The sequence below is a fragment of the Pan troglodytes genome, chromosome 1 (genome assembly GCF_028858775.2).
Source record: "Pan troglodytes isolate AG18354 chromosome 1, NHGRI_mPanTro3-v2.0_pri, whole genome shotgun sequence".
Lineage (NCBI taxonomy): Eukaryota > Metazoa > Chordata > Mammalia > Primates > Hominidae > Pan > Pan troglodytes.
This window is the reverse complement of record NC_072398.2, coordinates 215714006-215732742: the sequence shown is the minus strand read 5'-3', so window position 1 is coordinate 215732742 and position 18737 is coordinate 215714006. Positions and strand designations below refer to the sequence as shown.

Sequence of the window (18737 nt, the reverse complement as noted above, 5' to 3'; positions counted from 1 at the left end):
AACCCTGACGCTACTAAATAATACAAAATTAGCCAAGCATGGTGGCGGACACCTGTAATCCCAGCTACTCGGGAGGCAAAGGCAGGAGAATTGCTTGAACCTCCTAGTGGAGGCTGCTGTGAGCCAAGATGGCGCGGCTGCATTCCAGCTTGGGTGACAGAGTGAGACTCTGTCTCAAAAAAAAAAAAAAAGTCCTGACAGCAACGTGATGGAACAGACTGAGCATCTGTTCCTCTCCCTGTTTGTAGATAGGCACCCCAGGCCAGAAAGCCTGTGGGACTGGCCAAAGGTTACACAGCAAATTCACAGCAGGTATTTTTTCAGTGGCCTCATACAGGACACTTTATTTTTATATTAAAACAAACAAAGATACAGAGCAGAACGCCAAATTCACGTGAACCTTTAAGATAAAATATGAGACTTAAGAAATAGTTGGTTACTGTAGTGACTGATACAGACCATAAATGAGTCCAAACTGTTACAGGGAGTATGGGATGGAGTTGGGACTGCAGCCCACGTCTTCTGACATCCAGTCCCATGGGATGCTGCCCCCCACCCAATCTTTCTCACCTTTGCACCATCCTAGGGAGATTACAGAATTCTTTCCCACCCATTTTCTTACCCATACAACAATCCTGCAATCCAGGCCTGGATGGTTATCTAGGAAACTAAGGCCCAGAAGATAAGTGGCTTGTCCAGACCACCACACTCAAAATTGATGGATCAAAGACTTGAACTCGGCTGGGCGCGGTGGTTCATGCCTGTAATCCCAGCACTTTGGGAGGCCGAGGCGGGCCAACACGAGGTCAGGAGTTTGAGACCAGCCTGGCCAAGATGGTGAAACCCCGTCTCTAATAAAATACAAAAATAAGCCAGGCGTGGTGGCTGGCGCCTGTAGTCCCAGCTGCTCGGGAGGCTGAGGCAGGAGAATCGATTGCAGCTTACCGCAACCATTGCCACCCAGGCTCAAGTGACCCTCTGCCTCGGCCTAGCCTCCAGAGTAGCTGGAGCCACATACGTGTGCCACCGCACCTGGCTAACTTTTTAAAAGAAATTTTGTAGTGACAGGTGGTCTCACCATGTTGTCCAGGCTGGTCCTTTTTTTTTTTTTTTTTTCAGACGGAGTCTTGCTCTGTTGCCCAGACTAGAGTGCAGTGGTGCGATCTCAGCTCACTGCAACCTCCACCTCCAAGGTTCGAGAGGTTATCCTGCCTCAGCCTCCTGAGTAGCTGGGACTACAGGCATGTAGCACCACACCCAACTAATTTTTGTATTTTTAGTAGAGACAGGGTTTCACCATGTTGGCAAGGCTGGTCTTGAACTCCAGGCTTCAGGTGGTCCGCCCGCATCAGCCTCCCAAAGTTCTGGGATTATAGGAGTGAGCCACCACGTCCGGCCGTAAAGTGCATTTTCATCCACCAGATGAAGCCCTCCTCTGCCAGCGTTCTGCTTCCCCCCATCATTAGAGCGGCCAGATCCTAATTGTGCATGTCGGCCTTGCCTTCTGCTACGTGTGCACCTTCCCCGCATTATACAAATCCTTACTACAATGTTGTGAAACAATACTGGGCATGGGTTTCTCTCCCTGTTTCACAGATGGGTCTAGAGACTTACATGACTCAGCCAAGGTCACACTGCAACCCCTGGTATGGCCTAGAACAGGCTTCTCAGCCTCAGCACCATTGACATTTGGGGCAGGGCAAGTCCTATTGCCCAGTGCATTGTTGGGTGTTTAGCAGCGTCTCTGCTCTCTGCCCACTGGATGCCAATATACATCAACCCCAGCCATGACAACCAAAAATGTCTCCAGATGTTGTCAAAAGGTCTCCTGATGGGCTGAACCAGCCCCATTGAGAAATACTGCCTTAGAACGCTGTGGGTTCAGCATGCCACCTTAATCTTTTCATTAAAAACACAACTCCTGGCCGGGCGCAGTGGCTCAGCCTGTAATCCCAGCACTTTGGGAGGCCGAGGCGAGGAGATCACTTAAGGTCGGGAGATTGAGACCAGCCTGGCCAACATGGCGAAACCCTGTCTCTACTAAAAAATACAAAAATTAGCCAGGAATGGTGACACACACCTGTAATCCCAGCTACTAGGGAGGTTGAGGCAGGGGAATCACTTGTAACCCAGGAGACAGAGGTTGCAGTGAGCCAAGATAGCACCACTGCACTCCAGCCTGGGTGACAGAGCAAGACTCCATCTCAGAAAGAAAAAAGAAAAAAAAAGAAAGAAAACACAACTCCTCTCCTCAGTCTTACCCAGGGAGGGGAAAAAAAAAAAGAAAAGAAAAGAAACACAACTCCAAGGACCAACAATTAGTATTTTTCTTCCTTCCCTAATACACAACATAATCTCTTTAAAACAGATGGAACTCATATTCCAATATCTACCCTTGATATCTTTTCAAAGTATTTCTAGGGTGACATTTGGGAGAAAATAGAAAAAAAAATATTTGGACACAAGCTCTTTTTTCCACTGGGCTTTGAGAAAATCCCCATCTTGCGTGCTCCTACTGTATCTCTCACTGATAAGTTTGCTCATAAAACCAGGGCCTTATCCAGGGCCACGCTTACAGAACTCCCACGGACACACCATGATTAGGACCCTGCTGCTGTCCGCTTTGGTGGCTGGAGGTTAGTCCTATCACCCAGAGCCACTGGTTTCCCATCCCCTGGTGGGGCTGGAAATGGGATCTTCCTGTCCTCCCCTCTCGCCCCCACCCAACCCCTACTGCATTCAGACCTATAATCATAAGAAAACCGAAATGGAGTTTCAAAGAATTGGAGCAAACAGAAGGATTTTATGACCTCTTGGGATCCTTCTAGAACAAGGGTTTTCTATTTGGGGATTCAGAATGCAGCATGTATAGTTTACATTGTGTGGGTCGCTGCTTCCTGGACTCAAGACCCTTTGTCTTTTCACAGCCCTCAGTTGTGGGGTCTCCACTTACCTGCCTGATATGTCTAGGATGCTTGGAGGTGAAGAAGCGAGGCCCAACAGCTGGCCCTGGCAGGTGAGTTGACCACACTGTACTTGCCCCTGTCCCTGCCCCACTCCCTTTACATCCCCCCTTTGCCCTTCCACCATGGCGTCTATTGTGCTGGCAAAGTGAGTATTGATGGGACTCAGAGAGCAGCACAGGAAACTTCACCAACAAGATACATTTCCGGCTGGGCACAGTGGCTCATGCCTGTTATCCCAGCACTTTGGGAGGTCGTAGTGGGCGGATTACCTGAAGTCAGAAGTTTGAGCCCAGCCTGGCCAACATGGTGAAACCCCGTCTCTACTAATAATAAAAAATTAGCCAAGCACAGTGGCGCACGCCTGTAATTCCAGCAACTCGGGAGGCTGAGGCAGGAGAGAAAGACTTGAACCTGAGAGGCAGAAGTTGTAGTGAGCTGAGATCGCACCACTGCACTCCGGCCTGAATAACAAAGAGAGACTCCATCTCAAAAAAAAAAAAAAGATACATTTCTGTGGCCTTGGCCAACCTTGGGAGTGGAGGGAGAGGTACCTCCTCCAGCTGCAGTAAGGAGCTGTCCCCTCCCCACTGCCCATAAACAAATTTACAACTATAGTCTTACTCTGTTAACCAATCAGAGGCTTGCTTTCAAATGTACCATTATCCTATGAACCATTCAAGACTACCTATGCAAATATTCCTTGCTTTAAGGAACCAATCAGTGCTATTCATGCAGATTAATCTTTAACTACAGGCAAATCAATGTTACCAAGGAAAATAAATGTTTCTTAAGTTGATATAATAGTGATATTAAGACTAAACTGCCGAGTGGGGCACAGGCACAAATTACTAAGACGCGTTAACGGTGGGAATTTCAAAAGAAATGTGTAAAGTTTACATTGACGCAAACAAATATAGTAAAATCTCATTTATCTGATATAATCGGGACTGAGTAAATGAAAAGTTGGTTATAAAGAAATTATTTTAAATCATATATGCTGTAAACATTTTATTTTAGACTATGTAAACAATTTTTTGAGTTCTTAACTGTCTTTTTCATATAAACCATGCCCCATAATATCTCATCTACAAGTCCATTTCTTTAAAGCAGAGCAATAACTTTGAGATGTTCATAAAGCAATCTGAGTTACGAGCCCATCCCGACTTTTACTTTTCCCCCCAATCTTTCTGTTTCCTCAAAGACACTAATTCAAGAGTAATTTTTTAGGAATCATGGTATTCAGTCTCTTCCAAGCATTTAACTTTGTTTCACAACTCTCTTTCTGAACTCATATTTCACTGGTTACATATTTAATCAAATTTCATTATTGCAAACATAATTGATATAAACTGCTTTAGGAGCAAACCCAGCTGAACCAGGATGAGTTTCTAATTTAAGCAGGAGGAGCAACTAGCAGCCCACTAGCCTTGAGCATTCAGAGTGACCTATGCAGCAGTCACTGTGTTTAGAGAGGCCAGCGTTCATTCATCTGCTCTTTGATTAAGAGACTGTCCATGATAGGCCAGGTGTGGTGGCACAGGCCTGTAATCCCAGCACTTTGGGAGGCCAAGGTGGGTGAATCACTTGAGGTCAGCAGTTCAAGACCAGCCTGGACATGGTGAAACTCTGCCTCTACTAAAAATACAAAAATTAGCCAGGCATGATTGCGGGCACCTGTAATACCAGCTACTCGGGAGGCTGAGGCATATATATATATATATATATATATATATATATTAGTTTGTTTGTTTGTTTTTGTTTTTTGTTAGACAGAGTTTTGCTCTTGTTGCCCAGGCTGGAGTGCAATGGCACAATCTCAGCTCACCACAACTTCTGCCTCCCAGGTTCAAGTGATTCTCCTGCCTCAGCCTCTGGAGTAGCTGGGATTACAGGCATGCGCCACCATGCCCGGCTAATTTTGTATTTTTAGTAGAGACAGGGTTTCTCCATGTTGGTCAGGCTGGTCTCTAACTCCCGACCTCAGGTGATCCACCTGCCTCGGCCTCCCAAAGTGCTGGGATTATAGGTGTGAACCACCACACCCAGCCAAGAGGAATAATATTTTAATGCATTTTTTTTTTTTTTGGAGGCAGAGTCTTACTCTGTCACCCAGGCTGGAGTGCAGTGGCACAGTCTCAGCTAACTGCAACCTCAGCCTTTCAGGTTCAAGCAATTCTCCTGCCTCAGCCTCCTGAGTACCTAGAATTAGAGATGTGTGCCACCACACCAGCAAATTTTTTTGTATTTTAGTAGAGACGGGATTTCACCATGTTGGCCAGGCTTGTCTCAAACTCCTGACCTCAGGTGATCCACCTGCCTCGGCCTCCCAAAGTGCTGAGCTTACAGGTGTGAGCCATCCTGCCCAGCCAGCTATTGTAATTACAGTTATTAATCACCCTGAGAGCCCTGCACAGTGGCTTATGTTCCCCATTTCCAGAGAAGGTAACTGGGACTTGGAAAGGTTACAGAATTACCCAAAGGCACTGGGTTAGCCTGGAGGGGAATGAGGATTCAAATCTGGTTCAGTGCTTGTTCTTTTAGCTACACTTTGCTGGCCACAAATAATACGTATTACGTGGACGAAATTTCCCATCTGTAGGATGGTTTCAGCACATTTTTAAATTGGGGTGGGGGAGTAGATACTTTTAAGTGTCTTTTTTCACTTGGTCCAATTTTAAGCATCTTTTTAAAAGCCAGTTCATCTAAGGCCCCTTAATGTCACAAAAACGAGAAATGCCCAGTGGCTAATTAAAAACAAGGACGTGGCCAGGCACAGTGGCTTACGCATGTAATCCCAACACTTTGGGAGGCTGAGGCAGGTGGATCACTTGAGGTCAGGAGTTGGAGACCAGCCTGGCCAACATGGTGAAACCCCGTCTCTATTAAAAGTAAAAAAAAACAGCAGGGCATGGTGGCAGGCACCTGTAATCCCAGCTAGTTGGGAGGCTGAGGCAGGAGAATGGCTTGAACCTGGGAGGCAGAGGTTGCAATGAGCCAAGATCGTGCCACTGCACTCCAGCCTGGGCGACAGAGGGAGACTCCATCTCAAAAAATAAAATAAAATAAAGTGGAAGAGACAATAAACAACTGAATGGGTAAACTAATAACACGCCAGAAAACGAAAGATACTATGAAGAGTAAAGCAGAGTAAGGGGAAAGAGACAAGTGTGTCTGTGTGTGCATATGTACATGAGCGTGCATGCATGTGTGTGTGCACACTGTTTGGGATAGCGTGGTCACAGAAGGCCTCATGGAGAAGGCAACCTTGAGCAGAGACTGACAGGAAGTGAAGGAAAGAGCTACGCCGATATTTGCAAGAATATTCCAGGGAGGAGGAAGAGCCAGTGCAAAGGCCCTGAGGCAGAAGCGGGTTTGGTGTATGTGCAGAACTGCATGGAAGTCAGTGTGGCTGGAGGAGAGGAGAGTGGGAGCCTATGGGGTCAGAGAGGCCACGGAGAGCCTAGCAGGTCATCAGACAGTTTTAAGTTTTGCAAACTGTAAAGGGGGAGCCACTGGAGAGTCTGAGCAGAGAAGAGAAGTCATGTGACTTCCATTCAAAAAGGATCAGTCTGGCTGCTGTGTTGAGAAAATGTGGGTGGGAATGGGGAGAAGAGATGGGAGACTAGAGTGATCATCGAGAAGAGAGGGTGATTGCAACACGCAGTTGAGGTAGTGACCAAAGGGTAGCAACCACTCCACAAATTCTAAAGGTAGAGCTGACAGGACGTCCCCTGTGGAGACAGCCTCACTCTGTCACCCAGGCTGAGCACAGCGCAATCGCAGCTCACTGCAAGCTAGACTTCCCAGGATCAAGCAATCCTCCCATCTCAGCCTCCTGAGTAGCTGGGACTACAGGCATGCACCACCACACCCAGTGGCTAATTTTGGGGTATTTTTCTGTAGAGACAGTGTATTAATCCGTTCTCACACTGCTAACAAAGACATACCTGAGACTGGGTAATTTATAAAGGAAAGAGGTTTAATTGACTCACAGCTCAGCATGGTTGGGGAGGCCTCAGGAAACTTACAATCATGGCAGAAGGGGAAGGAAACACAACCTTCTTCACACGGTGGCAGCAGGGAGAAGTGCCAAGCAAAAGGGGGAAAGGCCCATTATAAAACCATCAGATATCATGAGAACTCACTCAGTATCACGAAAATAGCATGGGGTAACCACCCTCATGATTCAATTACCTCTCACCAGGTCCCTCCCCCTACCTATGGAGATTATGGGAACTATAATTCAGGATGAGATTTGGGTGGGGACACAGCCAAACCATATCAGACGGGGTTTCACCACGTTGCCCAGGCTGGTCTCAAACTCCTGGGCTCAACCCATCCTCCTGCCTTGGCCTCCCAAAGTGTTCTGATTACAGGCATGAGCCACCATGCCTGGCCTGACTTTTTTTTTTTTTTTTACTATAGATTGCATTAAAATGTTTTTTATCTTCATGGCTGAGGTTTTGGGTGCCCCCTTAAGTTGTGTACCTGAGGTGAGTGCCTCACTCCTCCTTACCCTTGTCCCAGCCCCGTTCTTGGGAAACTGGAGTGCAGGGAGGCCCTGCTTTTTCAGCCACAGCCACAGACCTGTGTTTCTCCCCAGGTCTCCCTGCAGTACAGCTCCAATGGCAAGTGGTACCACACCTGCGGAGGGTCCCTGATAGCCAACAGCTGGGTCCTGACGGCTGCCCACTGCATCAGGTAACTGCCATTCCCTGGGCGCTTGGCCTGCTCACCAGCCGGTGCTCATTTCTGAGCTGGGGGCTCAAATGGCCTGAACCACACTACATAAAGGAACCTCGCAAATAACCACTAGCCTGGCCGAGACACAAGCTGTAGTCAATCAATGGTTCAGTGTGTTGGCCCACCCATGGGTCATTTCATGGCATGGATGGAGTGTGTGTGCCAGGCAGGCACTGAGGGAGGATGAAGAGGAGGGGAAGGCCCAACCTCTGCCCTCTTGGGGAAACTACATGTGGCCTCTGGATCTGGAATTGGGTTCCCTTGAACAACTTAACTGACTTCTCAAAGCTTCAATACCATCACCTGCAGAAAATGGAGTAACAGAATTTAGTGTGGACTCAGCAATTGATTTGCTAAAGTGCCTGGCACTTATTAAGTGCTCAATGAAAGCTAATTCTGAATTGCAGACAAATTATAAAGGCCCACAAGGTTCTGCAATGTTGTTCACTTATCCTCTTCTTTGTCCGTGACCTCTGCTCATCACAGCTGGAACTCACCGGAGTTTCTGCTGGGTCAGTGTGACTCCCTACCAGGAGTGATCCCTTCTCCCATCCGATTTATAATAAGCTCTAGGAGGTGATGGGGATACTAATAGAGGCCTACAGTCAGGAGTCCTGGCTTCTAGTTCTGATTTCTCACTAACAGTGGGACTCCGGACCAGTTACTCCTCTCTGGGTCTCAGTTTCCCCATCTGAAAATAAAAGGTTGAAAATTTCCTTGAGAGCAAATGACTCCTGTTTTCTCTGTGTTCATCTCATTCCTCCATAATACTATAGAGTTTGTGCTATTACAACATTAATTTTAAATTGTAGTTTATAGTTAGTATAGTAACAATTATTATATGATCATAGTTCTTACATTATATACTTTAGGCCCTATGATAACTAACTGACTGTTCCAGGGGAGGAAAGATCCCCAAGTGCCAACTAGTGGCTCATGCAGCAGCCAGTTACTTGGGTCTATCCCTAGCATTATTCAAAGCCAGGCCTCTGGAGGTGACCCTCTCCCTGGGCCCCCTTTCTCCCAGCTCCTCCGAGATCTACCGCGTGATGCTGGGCCAGCATAACCTCTATGTTGCAGAGTCCGGCTCGCTGGCCGTCAGTGTCTCTAAGATTGTGGTGCACAAGGACTGGAACTCCGACCAGGTCTCCAAAGGGTTCGTTTCTATCTGGGTGCACTTGGGGGTGAGGTTGTCAGGGAACAGATGGGGGTCTCACAGAGGCAAAGGTCTCAACCCCACCACACCCCCTCTGCTTTTTCTATAGGGAAGAGAAAGGAGCTCTGGCCTATTAGATGTGGAACCGGCTCCAAAGATGTCTGGGGTGGGGATGTGACCTGGGGAGGGTGAAGCAAAGACTGCCAGAGCGACCTGGGTTTGCTGCCAGTTAAGCCTGCAGGGCCCCTGTCCGCTGAGCGTGTATCTACTTCATGCCAAGTCCTGGGGACACAGAGACAGTGCTGTCGACCCTGTGACTGTCCCTGGAGTAGGACACAATCTCTCCTGCCTTCCCCCTTTCAACAAAGCCCTCCGCATTTTCTTTTTTCTTTTCCTTTTTCTTTTTTTGTGAGATGGAGTCTCGCTCTGTCACCCAGGCTGTAGTGCAGTAGCACAATCTCAGCTCCCTGCAAGCTCCGCCTCCTGGGTTCACACCGTTCTCCTGCCTCAGCCTCCTGAGTAGCTGGGACTACAAGTGCCCACCACCACCAGGCCCGGCTAATCTTTTGTATTTTTAGTAGAGACAGAGTTTCACTGTGTTAGCCAGGATGGTCTCGATCTCCTGACCTCATGATCCACTCGCCTCGGCCTCCCAAAGTGCTGGCATTACAGGCTGGCATTACAGGCCACCGTGACTGGCCGACCCTCTGCATTTTCAAACATGCCCTGTGGGCCCTGCCGGTCAGAGCAACCTGGAGTAACATACAGGGAAGATGACAAGGTCTCAGAGCCCTCCAAAGCCCACAGGGCAGGAAAAGTCAACCCTGTCCTCATGCTCCGCCTCCACACTCACCCAGGAACGATATTGCCCTGCTCAAACTGGCTAACCCCGTCTCCCTCACCGACAAGATCCAGCTGGCCTGCCTCCCTCCTGCCGGCACCATTCTACCCAACAACTACCCCTGCTACGTCACGGGCTGGGGAAGGCTGCAGAGTAAGTGGGAGCCAGGAGCCCCCCAGGCCTGGGAGAGAAGGGAGGTGATGTCACCCCTGTCTGGCCAGGGCCTCTCACCTCACATGTTATCCTGGGCATGTGGGTGCCTTGGAGAGACAGGATGGCATAGGCTGATGTCTGCCTGGGTTCAAATGTCAGCTCTCCCACTTAATGACTGTGACACCTTGGACACATTACTAGGTCTCTCCATGCTGCACTTTTCTCATATGTAATATGCAAATAATTGGCTGGACGCGGTGGCTCACGCCTGTAATCCCGGCACTTTGGGAGGCCGAGACGAGCGGATCACTTGAGGTCATGAGTTTGAGAGCAGCCTGGCCAACATGGTGAAACCCCGTCTGTACTAAAAACATAAAAAACTTGCCAGGTGTGGTGGTGTGCGCCTGTAGTCCGAGCTACTTGGGAGCCTGAGGCACAAGAATCATTTCAACCTAGGAGGTGGAGGTTGCAGTGAGCCAAGATTGCGCTACTGCACTCCAGCCAGGGGGACAGAGCGAGATTCCATCTCCAAAAAAAAAAAGGCATAATAATACCACCTACATCACAGAGTTCTCAAGAGGATTAAAGGAGATAATCCACAGGAAGCCTGGCATGTGGTAGATGCTGTGTGTTAGTTGTTATCACTGTCCCTATGATGGAAAGAAAGTTACAGAGATCATGTGACATCTTCTGTGTGGCCCAAGGCTAGAGTTCAGAACAGCATTTCCTCTGTGACCTGAGGTCTCTGGAGCTCCACAAAGGCCCCTGGAGCCCTCATCAGACCCTCCATGCCCCATAGCAAAAGCTGTCCCCTGTGCCATTTGGTCTTGCTGCTGAGAACCTGGCTGAGGGTGGGTCTTCTTTGACATAGACTCCAAGGGTCAGAGATCCAATGACAGTAGCCACCAAGAGGAACAGAGTTCCTGCCCTTCCCTTGTGAAATCACCAGGGGTTTGGAAGATTCTAGGAAGGGATGAGTGATAATGACCTTATGACCATAATGACATTATTAGTGATGATGACATTAAGACATTTTTTCCTAATGACATAAACCCATAAGTATAATGACATGTTTTTCCAGGGGTACATCCACATACGTACCCTCAAATAAATTCCCATTGCCCTCTTGACTGGCTTATCTGTAAACACAAGGACACATCAAATCCTGCGGTGAGCGGTGGTGGAAGAGGCATTTCATGCTTATTAAGATACAAGCACAACCTCCTGTTTGTTTCCCCAGACAACCCTGGGGCAGGTGCATTTCATCTGAGACAGTGAGAGTGGGGAGGCATCCAAATGCTTGGCTTTTAGGCCCAGCTCTGTCGGTCACGGTGAAACCTTGGGCAAGCCACTTCCGAACCTCAGTTTCCTCATCTGTAAAATGGAAACACTGTTGGTGAAGACTAAAAGAGGTGAAAGGTGGAAATGCATCATACATTGCAAAATGTTATACAAGTGTTAATTACTTATTAATTACAATGGTCTTAAGCAAAAAGCTTAATTTTTTTTTTTTGAGACAGAGTCTTGCTCTGTCGCCCAGGCTGGAGTGCAGTGGTGCAATCTCCGCTCACTGCAACCTCTGCCTCCCACATTCAACCGATTCTCCTGCCTCAGCCTCCTGAGCAGCTGGGATTACAGGCATGTGCACCACACCCAGCTAATTTCTATATTTTACTAGAGACGGGGTTTCACCATGTTGGCCAAGCTGGTCTCAAACTCCTGACCTCAAGTGATCCGCCTGCCTTGGCGTCCTAAACTGCTGGGATTACAGGGTGAGCTACCATGCCTGGCCGACGCTTAACTTCCCTTGGCTTCAATAGCAAGTGAAAAATTATGTTAATCTCATCCTTGCCACTCATAGCTGTGGTAACAGTAATGGAGGTGATGGTGGCTGTGTCATTGGGGGCCATTATGAAAGCCCTCCCTTCACCACACCCAAGGAGGGGGCTCTAACTGCCAGGAGGCTCACTTTCTTATTTCAGATAAGTGACAGAAAGCCATGGAGCTAGCTCAGCAAAAAAAGGGAAATTGTTATAAGGATTTAAAAGTTTCAACCCAAGGGCAGAGATATAGCCAGGCATCAGGAAGAGACTAGAATCAGGGGCTGGAAGCCTGTGAGAAACTCAGGAAACACTCACTGAGAAATTTCTTTCTTTGTGGGTCTACTTCATTCTTCTGCACATAGAAGAAAATGTCAGCCATTGACAACAGCTTCCAAGATTTGCATCCTCTGGAACCGGAATCTCTTAGTCCCCATCTCAAAATCTCAGGGGAGGGAGTTCATTGGCTTAGCTTGAGTTAGGTGTTCACTGCTGAACCAATCACCAGTGGCCAGCACACTAACCAATCAAATGTGAGGACACAGTATAGACAAACATGGCTGTTCCCATGTTGCAATGGATGGAAGACGGTAACAGGGGAAATCCAGTAGGGGTCCACCACTTCCTTTTTCTCAGGAGTCCCTGCGTCCCTAATGGCTTCTCTCTGGTCTCATTCAGCCAACAGGGCTCTCCCTGATGACCTGCAGCAGGGCCGGTTGCTGGTTGTGGACTATGCCACCTGCTCCAGCTCTGGCTGGTGGGGCAGCACCGTGAAGACGAATATGATCTGTGCTGGGGGTGATGGTGTGATATGCACCTGCAACGTGAGTACCAAAAATGAGGGGCCCCGCTCCATGACAAAATGTGGCTGGGGATGGGAAGAGGCTATGGAAAACCATCCCTCCATAAGTCCATCCTCCGACCTCCTGGCAGAAGCACCCGGAAATGGTACCAGATATATCAGAACCTGACCTTTGGCCAGGCATAGTGGCTCATGCCTGTAATCCCAGCACTTTGGGAGGCCGAGGTGGGTGGATGCCTTGAGGTCAGCAGTTCGAGACCAGCCTGGCCAACATGGTGAAATCCTGTCTCTACTAAAAATAAAAATTAGCCAGGCATGGTGATGGGTGCCTGTAGTCACAGCTACTTGGGAGGCTGAGGCAGGAGAATCACTTGAACCCAGAAGGCGGAGGTTGCAGTGAGCTGAGATGGTGCCACTGCACTCCAGCCTGGGTGACAGAGCGAAACTCAAAAAAAAACCTGACCTTGTTCTTCTTTGTTCTTGTTTTGAGATGTTTTGAGATTCTCCTTGTAGTGTCCACCCATCTCACTGCTGGGAAGTCCTTCCCTGGGTCTCATCAAGGTCTCTCGTGACTGTCATTCTGTATCCTTTCCTCTATGCTGGAAGGGAACCAAAGGAAAGTATTCCCTGGCTTAAGGCCTTTCTAAGATGACTTCTGGTTTTTCTGTTGAATTACTCTCATCAATGGCGCAGTGTGTCCCCTCCAGGTAGCTGTCACAGAAACCTTCCTGGAGACAGTGTCTTAACCACCAGGAATTGCTCTGTGTTGGACTTAGCAGTGAAGTGGGGATGGAGTAGGAAGGAGATCCACACGCCCTTCAGATCACACTGTGCCCTACACACTCTGCCCACATAGACCACCTGCGGGAAGACGGAACCAGTGGGGAAGAGCCTGGCAGCTGAAGTCTGGGATGTGGCCTCAGCTCCTTTACAAACTGCCTGTGCAACCTTGGGCAAGTCCCAACCTCTCAACACTCCAGTTTCTCCTCTTCTGTGGCCTGGGGATACTACGAATATTTACCTCATAGGATTTTGTGAGGATTAATGAGATGAGGCATAGAACATGCTTAGCTCAGCTCTAAGGAAGAATAAGTGTTGGCTCTTGTTGGAATTATGGTACCACCTTGAGCTATGACCACAAGGACCAGCTTCAGAGGACAGTGACCTGCAGCAGAACAATAGAAATGCATTGAGAACAATGGTTCCAATGGGCAGCCCCTTCCTCCCACTTTAACTCCCTATAACTCTGGCCTTCCTCAGGGAGACTCCGGTGGGCCGCTGAACTGTCAGGCATCTGACGGCCGGTGGGAGGTGCATGGCATCGGCAGCCTCACGTCGGTCCTTGGCTGCAACTACTACTACAAGCCCTCCATCTTCACGCGGGTCTCCAACTACAACGACTGGATCAATTCGGTAAGAACTGGAGCAGCCCTGAGCCCCAAGGCACTGCCCTGCTCACCTGGCCTCGGGAGTGCCATGCCCACCTGGCAACTGAGAACCCCCTCCTTCCTCTTGAGAGCTAGATGGGAACCCCTTGGAGGAGGCTGCAGACCTTGGCAACTGCTGAGTCCCCCATGGGTCCCCAAAATTTCTGTGTGGGTAAAGCTGAGTGAAAAGGAACATGAGAGTATGGCCTTGTCCAAAGACGTTGGACACTCCTTAGGCATGTTAAGAGTGAGTTCCACAGGAATGATTTTATTTTTGTGTATTTGTGTGTGGCCCAGACTCTACCATCCAGTGCTATAAATGGGTATATGTCTGCAAAACCCAAAACCTGATACTTTGAGACCCCCATAGCATTAATTATTGGAAATTAGTCCCCCTCAAGGGTCCTCCAGCTATTCTGTAGGGTGACCAACCATCCCAGTTTGCCCAGGACTGAGAGGTTTTCCAGGATGCGGGACTTCCTGTTTTACACTGGGACCATCCCAGGCAAATAAAGCTGAGTTGGTCCCCCTGTCTTGTAAATGTAAACTCAGAGAGCTGTCTCCTGTGAGCTTTCACACTAGCTCAAATTCTTTTTAACAATGAACACACATTTTTAATAACAATAAGCATTAAAAATATTTATTAAAAATAATAGGCCAGGTGCCATGGCTCATGCCTGTAATCGCAGCACTTTGGGAGGCCAAGGAAGGAGGATTGCTTGAGCCCAGGAGTTCAAGAGCAGCCTGGGCAACATAGCGAGACTCTGTCTTTACAAAGATTTTTTTTTTTAATTAGCCATGGTGGTGCATGCCTGTAGTCTCAGCTGCTTGGGAGGCTGAGGTGGAAGGATCGCTTTGGCCCAAGAGGTGGAGCCTACAGTAAGCCAAGGTCGCACCACTGCACTGCAGCCTGGGCGACATGGCAAGACCCTGTCTCTGAAAATAATGATAGTAATAGTTGGCATAAATATTAAGGAGCAGCCATGGATACACACAGAAGTAGATGAAAGCAGCCAGAAGAGGAAACCCTGTCACAAGAAAGGGGAGCCCAGGAGAGGGCAGAGGAGACACCATGCCTGGTAATAGAAGCTGGGGGAGAAGAGGCGGATACTTTGTGCCAATTAGGGACCACCTCAGTTTGCTCTTCTGTAAAGTGGGACTTGAACTAGACCTCCACATTTTTAGGCACTAGAGCAAGAGGGAGTTATGGTATTCGTGGCAGAGCCCCCAAAGAAGGGGAAAGCTGGCATCTGACTTCACTAAGTTTAATTTGCAGAGAAGTGTTAAATTGAATTAAACTGACACTTATGAAACCAAATATGAAACTGCAGCCATAAGCTCGTGGTCAGGGGAGAAAACTAAACTGTCAAAATAAGCAGGTGGCTGCTTCCAAGTGTTCCCATTGATTCTTGCCAGCTCCTTGTTCATTTGTCTGTCTGCTGGCATCCTTTTGCCAACAAGTGGTCACAGGCAGAAATTCCAAAAAAGTTTGTTGGAGAAAAATGGAAAATCAAAAAGACAGTAGCCATTAATCATTAATTGGGGCTTTTTATATCTAAATTGGGAAAAACCCATCTGAGTCCACCTTTGGAGGCGCCACGCACATCAAAGGAGCCTGGCCTGAGACTGACTGGACAAAAGGCTGCTTAGGGGCCTTTCTCAGCCAAATCCTAAGACCGTTTTCCAGCCCCAGCTGCTGTGGGAGTCACCGTGCAGCTGGTCCTGGCAGCATCCTGGGGACCTGAAGCAGGGGCAGGGGCAATTGTCCCGATCTGTTGTCCCAGCATCAGCTGTTCCCAGCATCAGCTGTTCCCAGCCACAGACACAAGCACAACAGAACAGGCCAGATCCCAAAGCATGGCCAGATGGCAGCAGGGATCCACGGGGCAGCACGCCTCGTGAGGCAGCTGGGCAGAGGCCCTGTGTTCATGGGAGAGCAGTCGGGACAGGCACAGATGCCCGGTAACGGGTTTCAGAAGGGGGAGAGCCAAGCAACCAGCTGTCCTTGGGTGGGGGCTGCCCCTGGCAGCGGCAGAGGGGCTAGTGAAACCTTGAAGTGGCCCCAACCCAGGGACACAGTGTGTGCAGCCTGGAGTCATGTACCACTAGAGCCCTGGGGGTGCCTGAGAGCACCTGCCTGGATAAACCCAGACAGGTGACAAGCCAAGGTCAGGAAGTACAAGCAAAAGATTAGAGCAGAGAAGCAAAGGAGACAAGTGGCCTGGGGCATTCATCCTTTCAACAAATGTCAGTTGAATGACAGTCACACATGAACTCCAGCAATCCTTAGTTTTTATTCTTTTTCCAGAAGGTAATACATACTCTTTGTAAAAATATTAAAAGAATACAGGAGTTTATCAAGTAAAAAAGTAGAAGTCCCCCCTCATTTTACATCTCCAATTCCACTCTCCAGAGGTAATCATTGTTTTTGTTTTTGTTTTTTTTCAAATGGAGTCTCGCTCTGTTGCACAGGCTGGAGTACAGTGGCTTGATCTCAGCTCACTGCAACCTCCGCCTCCCGGGTTCAAGCAATTCTCCTGCCTCAGCCTCCTAACTAGCTGGGATTACAGGCATGCACCACCATGCCCAACTAATTTTTGTATTTTTAGTAGAGATGGGGTTTCACCATGTTGGCCAGGCTGGTCTCAAACTCCTGACCTCAGGTGATCTGCCCACCTCAGCCTCCCAATGTGCTGGGATTACAAGCGTGAGCCACTTCGCCCTGCCAATCATTGTTAAAAGCTTGGTGTGTGGTCTTCTCAACTTTATGTGCATATCTATCTATCTATCTATCTATCTATCTATACACACACACACAGACACTGTCTTCTAAGCAAAAACTAGGATCTGAGTCTTCATACTGTTCTGCAGCTATTTTTCACTTAACACCTTATCACATTTTACATGTTAGTACGTACATGTCATTCTTTTGAACAGCTAAATAGTATTCCATAGTTTGAGTGTAATGAATGCAGCTTTCATGTTTCCTATTTTTCACTCTTACATTGTGCAGTGAACATCCTTGGACATAATTCTTGCACACTGGTTTGAGTATTTGTGCTGTAGCAGCTGGATCTCCTGCCATTTACAACACTGGATCATGAAGCTGGCATATCAAAATGTTTAACAGGCTGGGTGCGGTGGCTCACGCCTGTAATCCCAGCACTTTGGGAAGCTGAGGCGGGTAGATCACTTGAGGTCAGCAGTTTGAGACCAGCCTGGCCAACATGGTGAAACCCTGTCTCTACTAAAAATGCAAAAAAATCAGCCAGGCGTGGTGGTGCACACCTGTAATATCAGCTACTCGGGAGGCTAAGGCAGGAGAATCACTTGAACCTGGGAGGCAGAGGTTGCAGTGAGCCTAGATCATGCCACTGTACTCCAGTCTGGGCAACAGAGCAAGACTGTCTCAAAAAAAAAAAAAAAAAAAAAAGTTTAACAGATACTGATCAACTGCCTCTGGAAACAGTTATAGCCCCAACCACAGTGCATAACTGCCTTGCAAACAGCAGTTTTGATGAGAAACAAATGAAATCTAAAAATATGCCATCCGCACATTTGGCATATAATTTTTAGGGGATTCGAAGGCCCCCTAACCTGAAGCCCACACAGGACTCCTGGCTAAGACCCCCTTTACAGGAAGACCCTAACAGGTCAATGAAAAGCTGTGATTGCATCTTTTTATCTGAAACATCATCTGAACTCCTCAGGCAGGAGCTACTGTAGTGTGGGCTGCCTGTGACTCACTTGAGTAGCTTAGCCCAGGAGAACAAAGACAGGAAACTGCCACGCACAGCTCTGCGGTTAGGTGAACCTGACGATTTTCTTGTGTGTGTGTCCTACAGGTGATTGCAAATAACTAACCAAAAGAAGTCCCTGGGACTGTTTCAGACTTGGAAAGGTCACAGAAGGAAAATAATATTATATAAAGTGACAACTATGCAAATCACATCTTGATGAGGGTTTTATTATTATTATTAATTCAGAAATCCATCCTAACATCCAGGGCCCTAAGAACCAGAAATAGGTCAGGCGCAATGGCTCAAGCCTGTAACCCCTGCACTTTGGGAGGCTAAGGCAGGCTGATCGCTTGAGTCCAGGAGTTCAAGACCAGCCTGAGTAACATGGCATAACTCTGTCTCTACTAAAAATACAAAAATTAACTGGGAGAGGTGGCGCACACCTGTAGTCCAAGCTACTCAGGAGGCTGAGGTGGAAGGATCTCTTGAGCCCAGGAGGTCGAGACTGCAATAAGCCAAGATTGCGTCATTGCACTCCAGCCTGGGCGACAGAGTGAGACCCTATCTCCAAAAAAAAAGGCCCAAAAAACAAGAAATAGGCTGGCATAAGGACAGCTTAAAAGACCTCAGGGTGGAGCCTTGTGGGGAAGCCCAGCGTGTCACTATTGCACAGCACGTTCACACTGCAGTCCGGGGGTGCTTCAGCAAGCAAGGCACATGGGAGGCACGGCTGGGACTCAGGGGACCCAGGTTCTGGCCAGGTCTCTTCTCTGGATAATCGTTTTCCCTTGGACAAGAGACCTAACCTCCCTGAGCACAGGGTTCTCACCCTTGTTGCCTTCCTGGGATGGGATAAGGATCAAGTGAAATAAGACATGAATAAATGGGGCTGGGTGCAGTGGTGCACGCCTGTAGTAAGAGCTACTTGGGAGGGTCACTTGAGCCCAGGAGTTTGAGACCAGCCTGGGCAACATAGCGAGACCCCAGAAAAACATGGGGAAATGTTTCGAAAAAAGCAAAAGTCTCTTTTGTAAGGAAGAAGAAAGAGTTGGAGCAAAATGAGGGAAGAAATAGGCAAAAGAGAGTCCA

General features: G+C 48.3%; 1 protein-coding gene across 1 annotated transcript; it reads left to right on the top strand.

Annotated features, from left to right (window-relative positions):
- Window positions 1–128: 128 nt before the first annotated feature.
- On the top strand, window positions 129–15162 carry CELA2B (chymotrypsin like elastase 2B). Its single transcript, XM_063808989.1, has 8 exons — window positions 129–161; window positions 2873–3016; window positions 7570–7667; window positions 8737–8865; window positions 9723–9859; window positions 12358–12503; window positions 13742–14155; window positions 15094–15162. The coding sequence occupies exons 1-8, from the start codon at window positions 129–131 to the stop codon at window positions 15160–15162; spliced, it is 1170 nt and encodes a 389-aa protein (XP_063665059.1).
- The last annotated feature ends 3575 nt before the right edge of the window (window positions 15163–18737 follow it).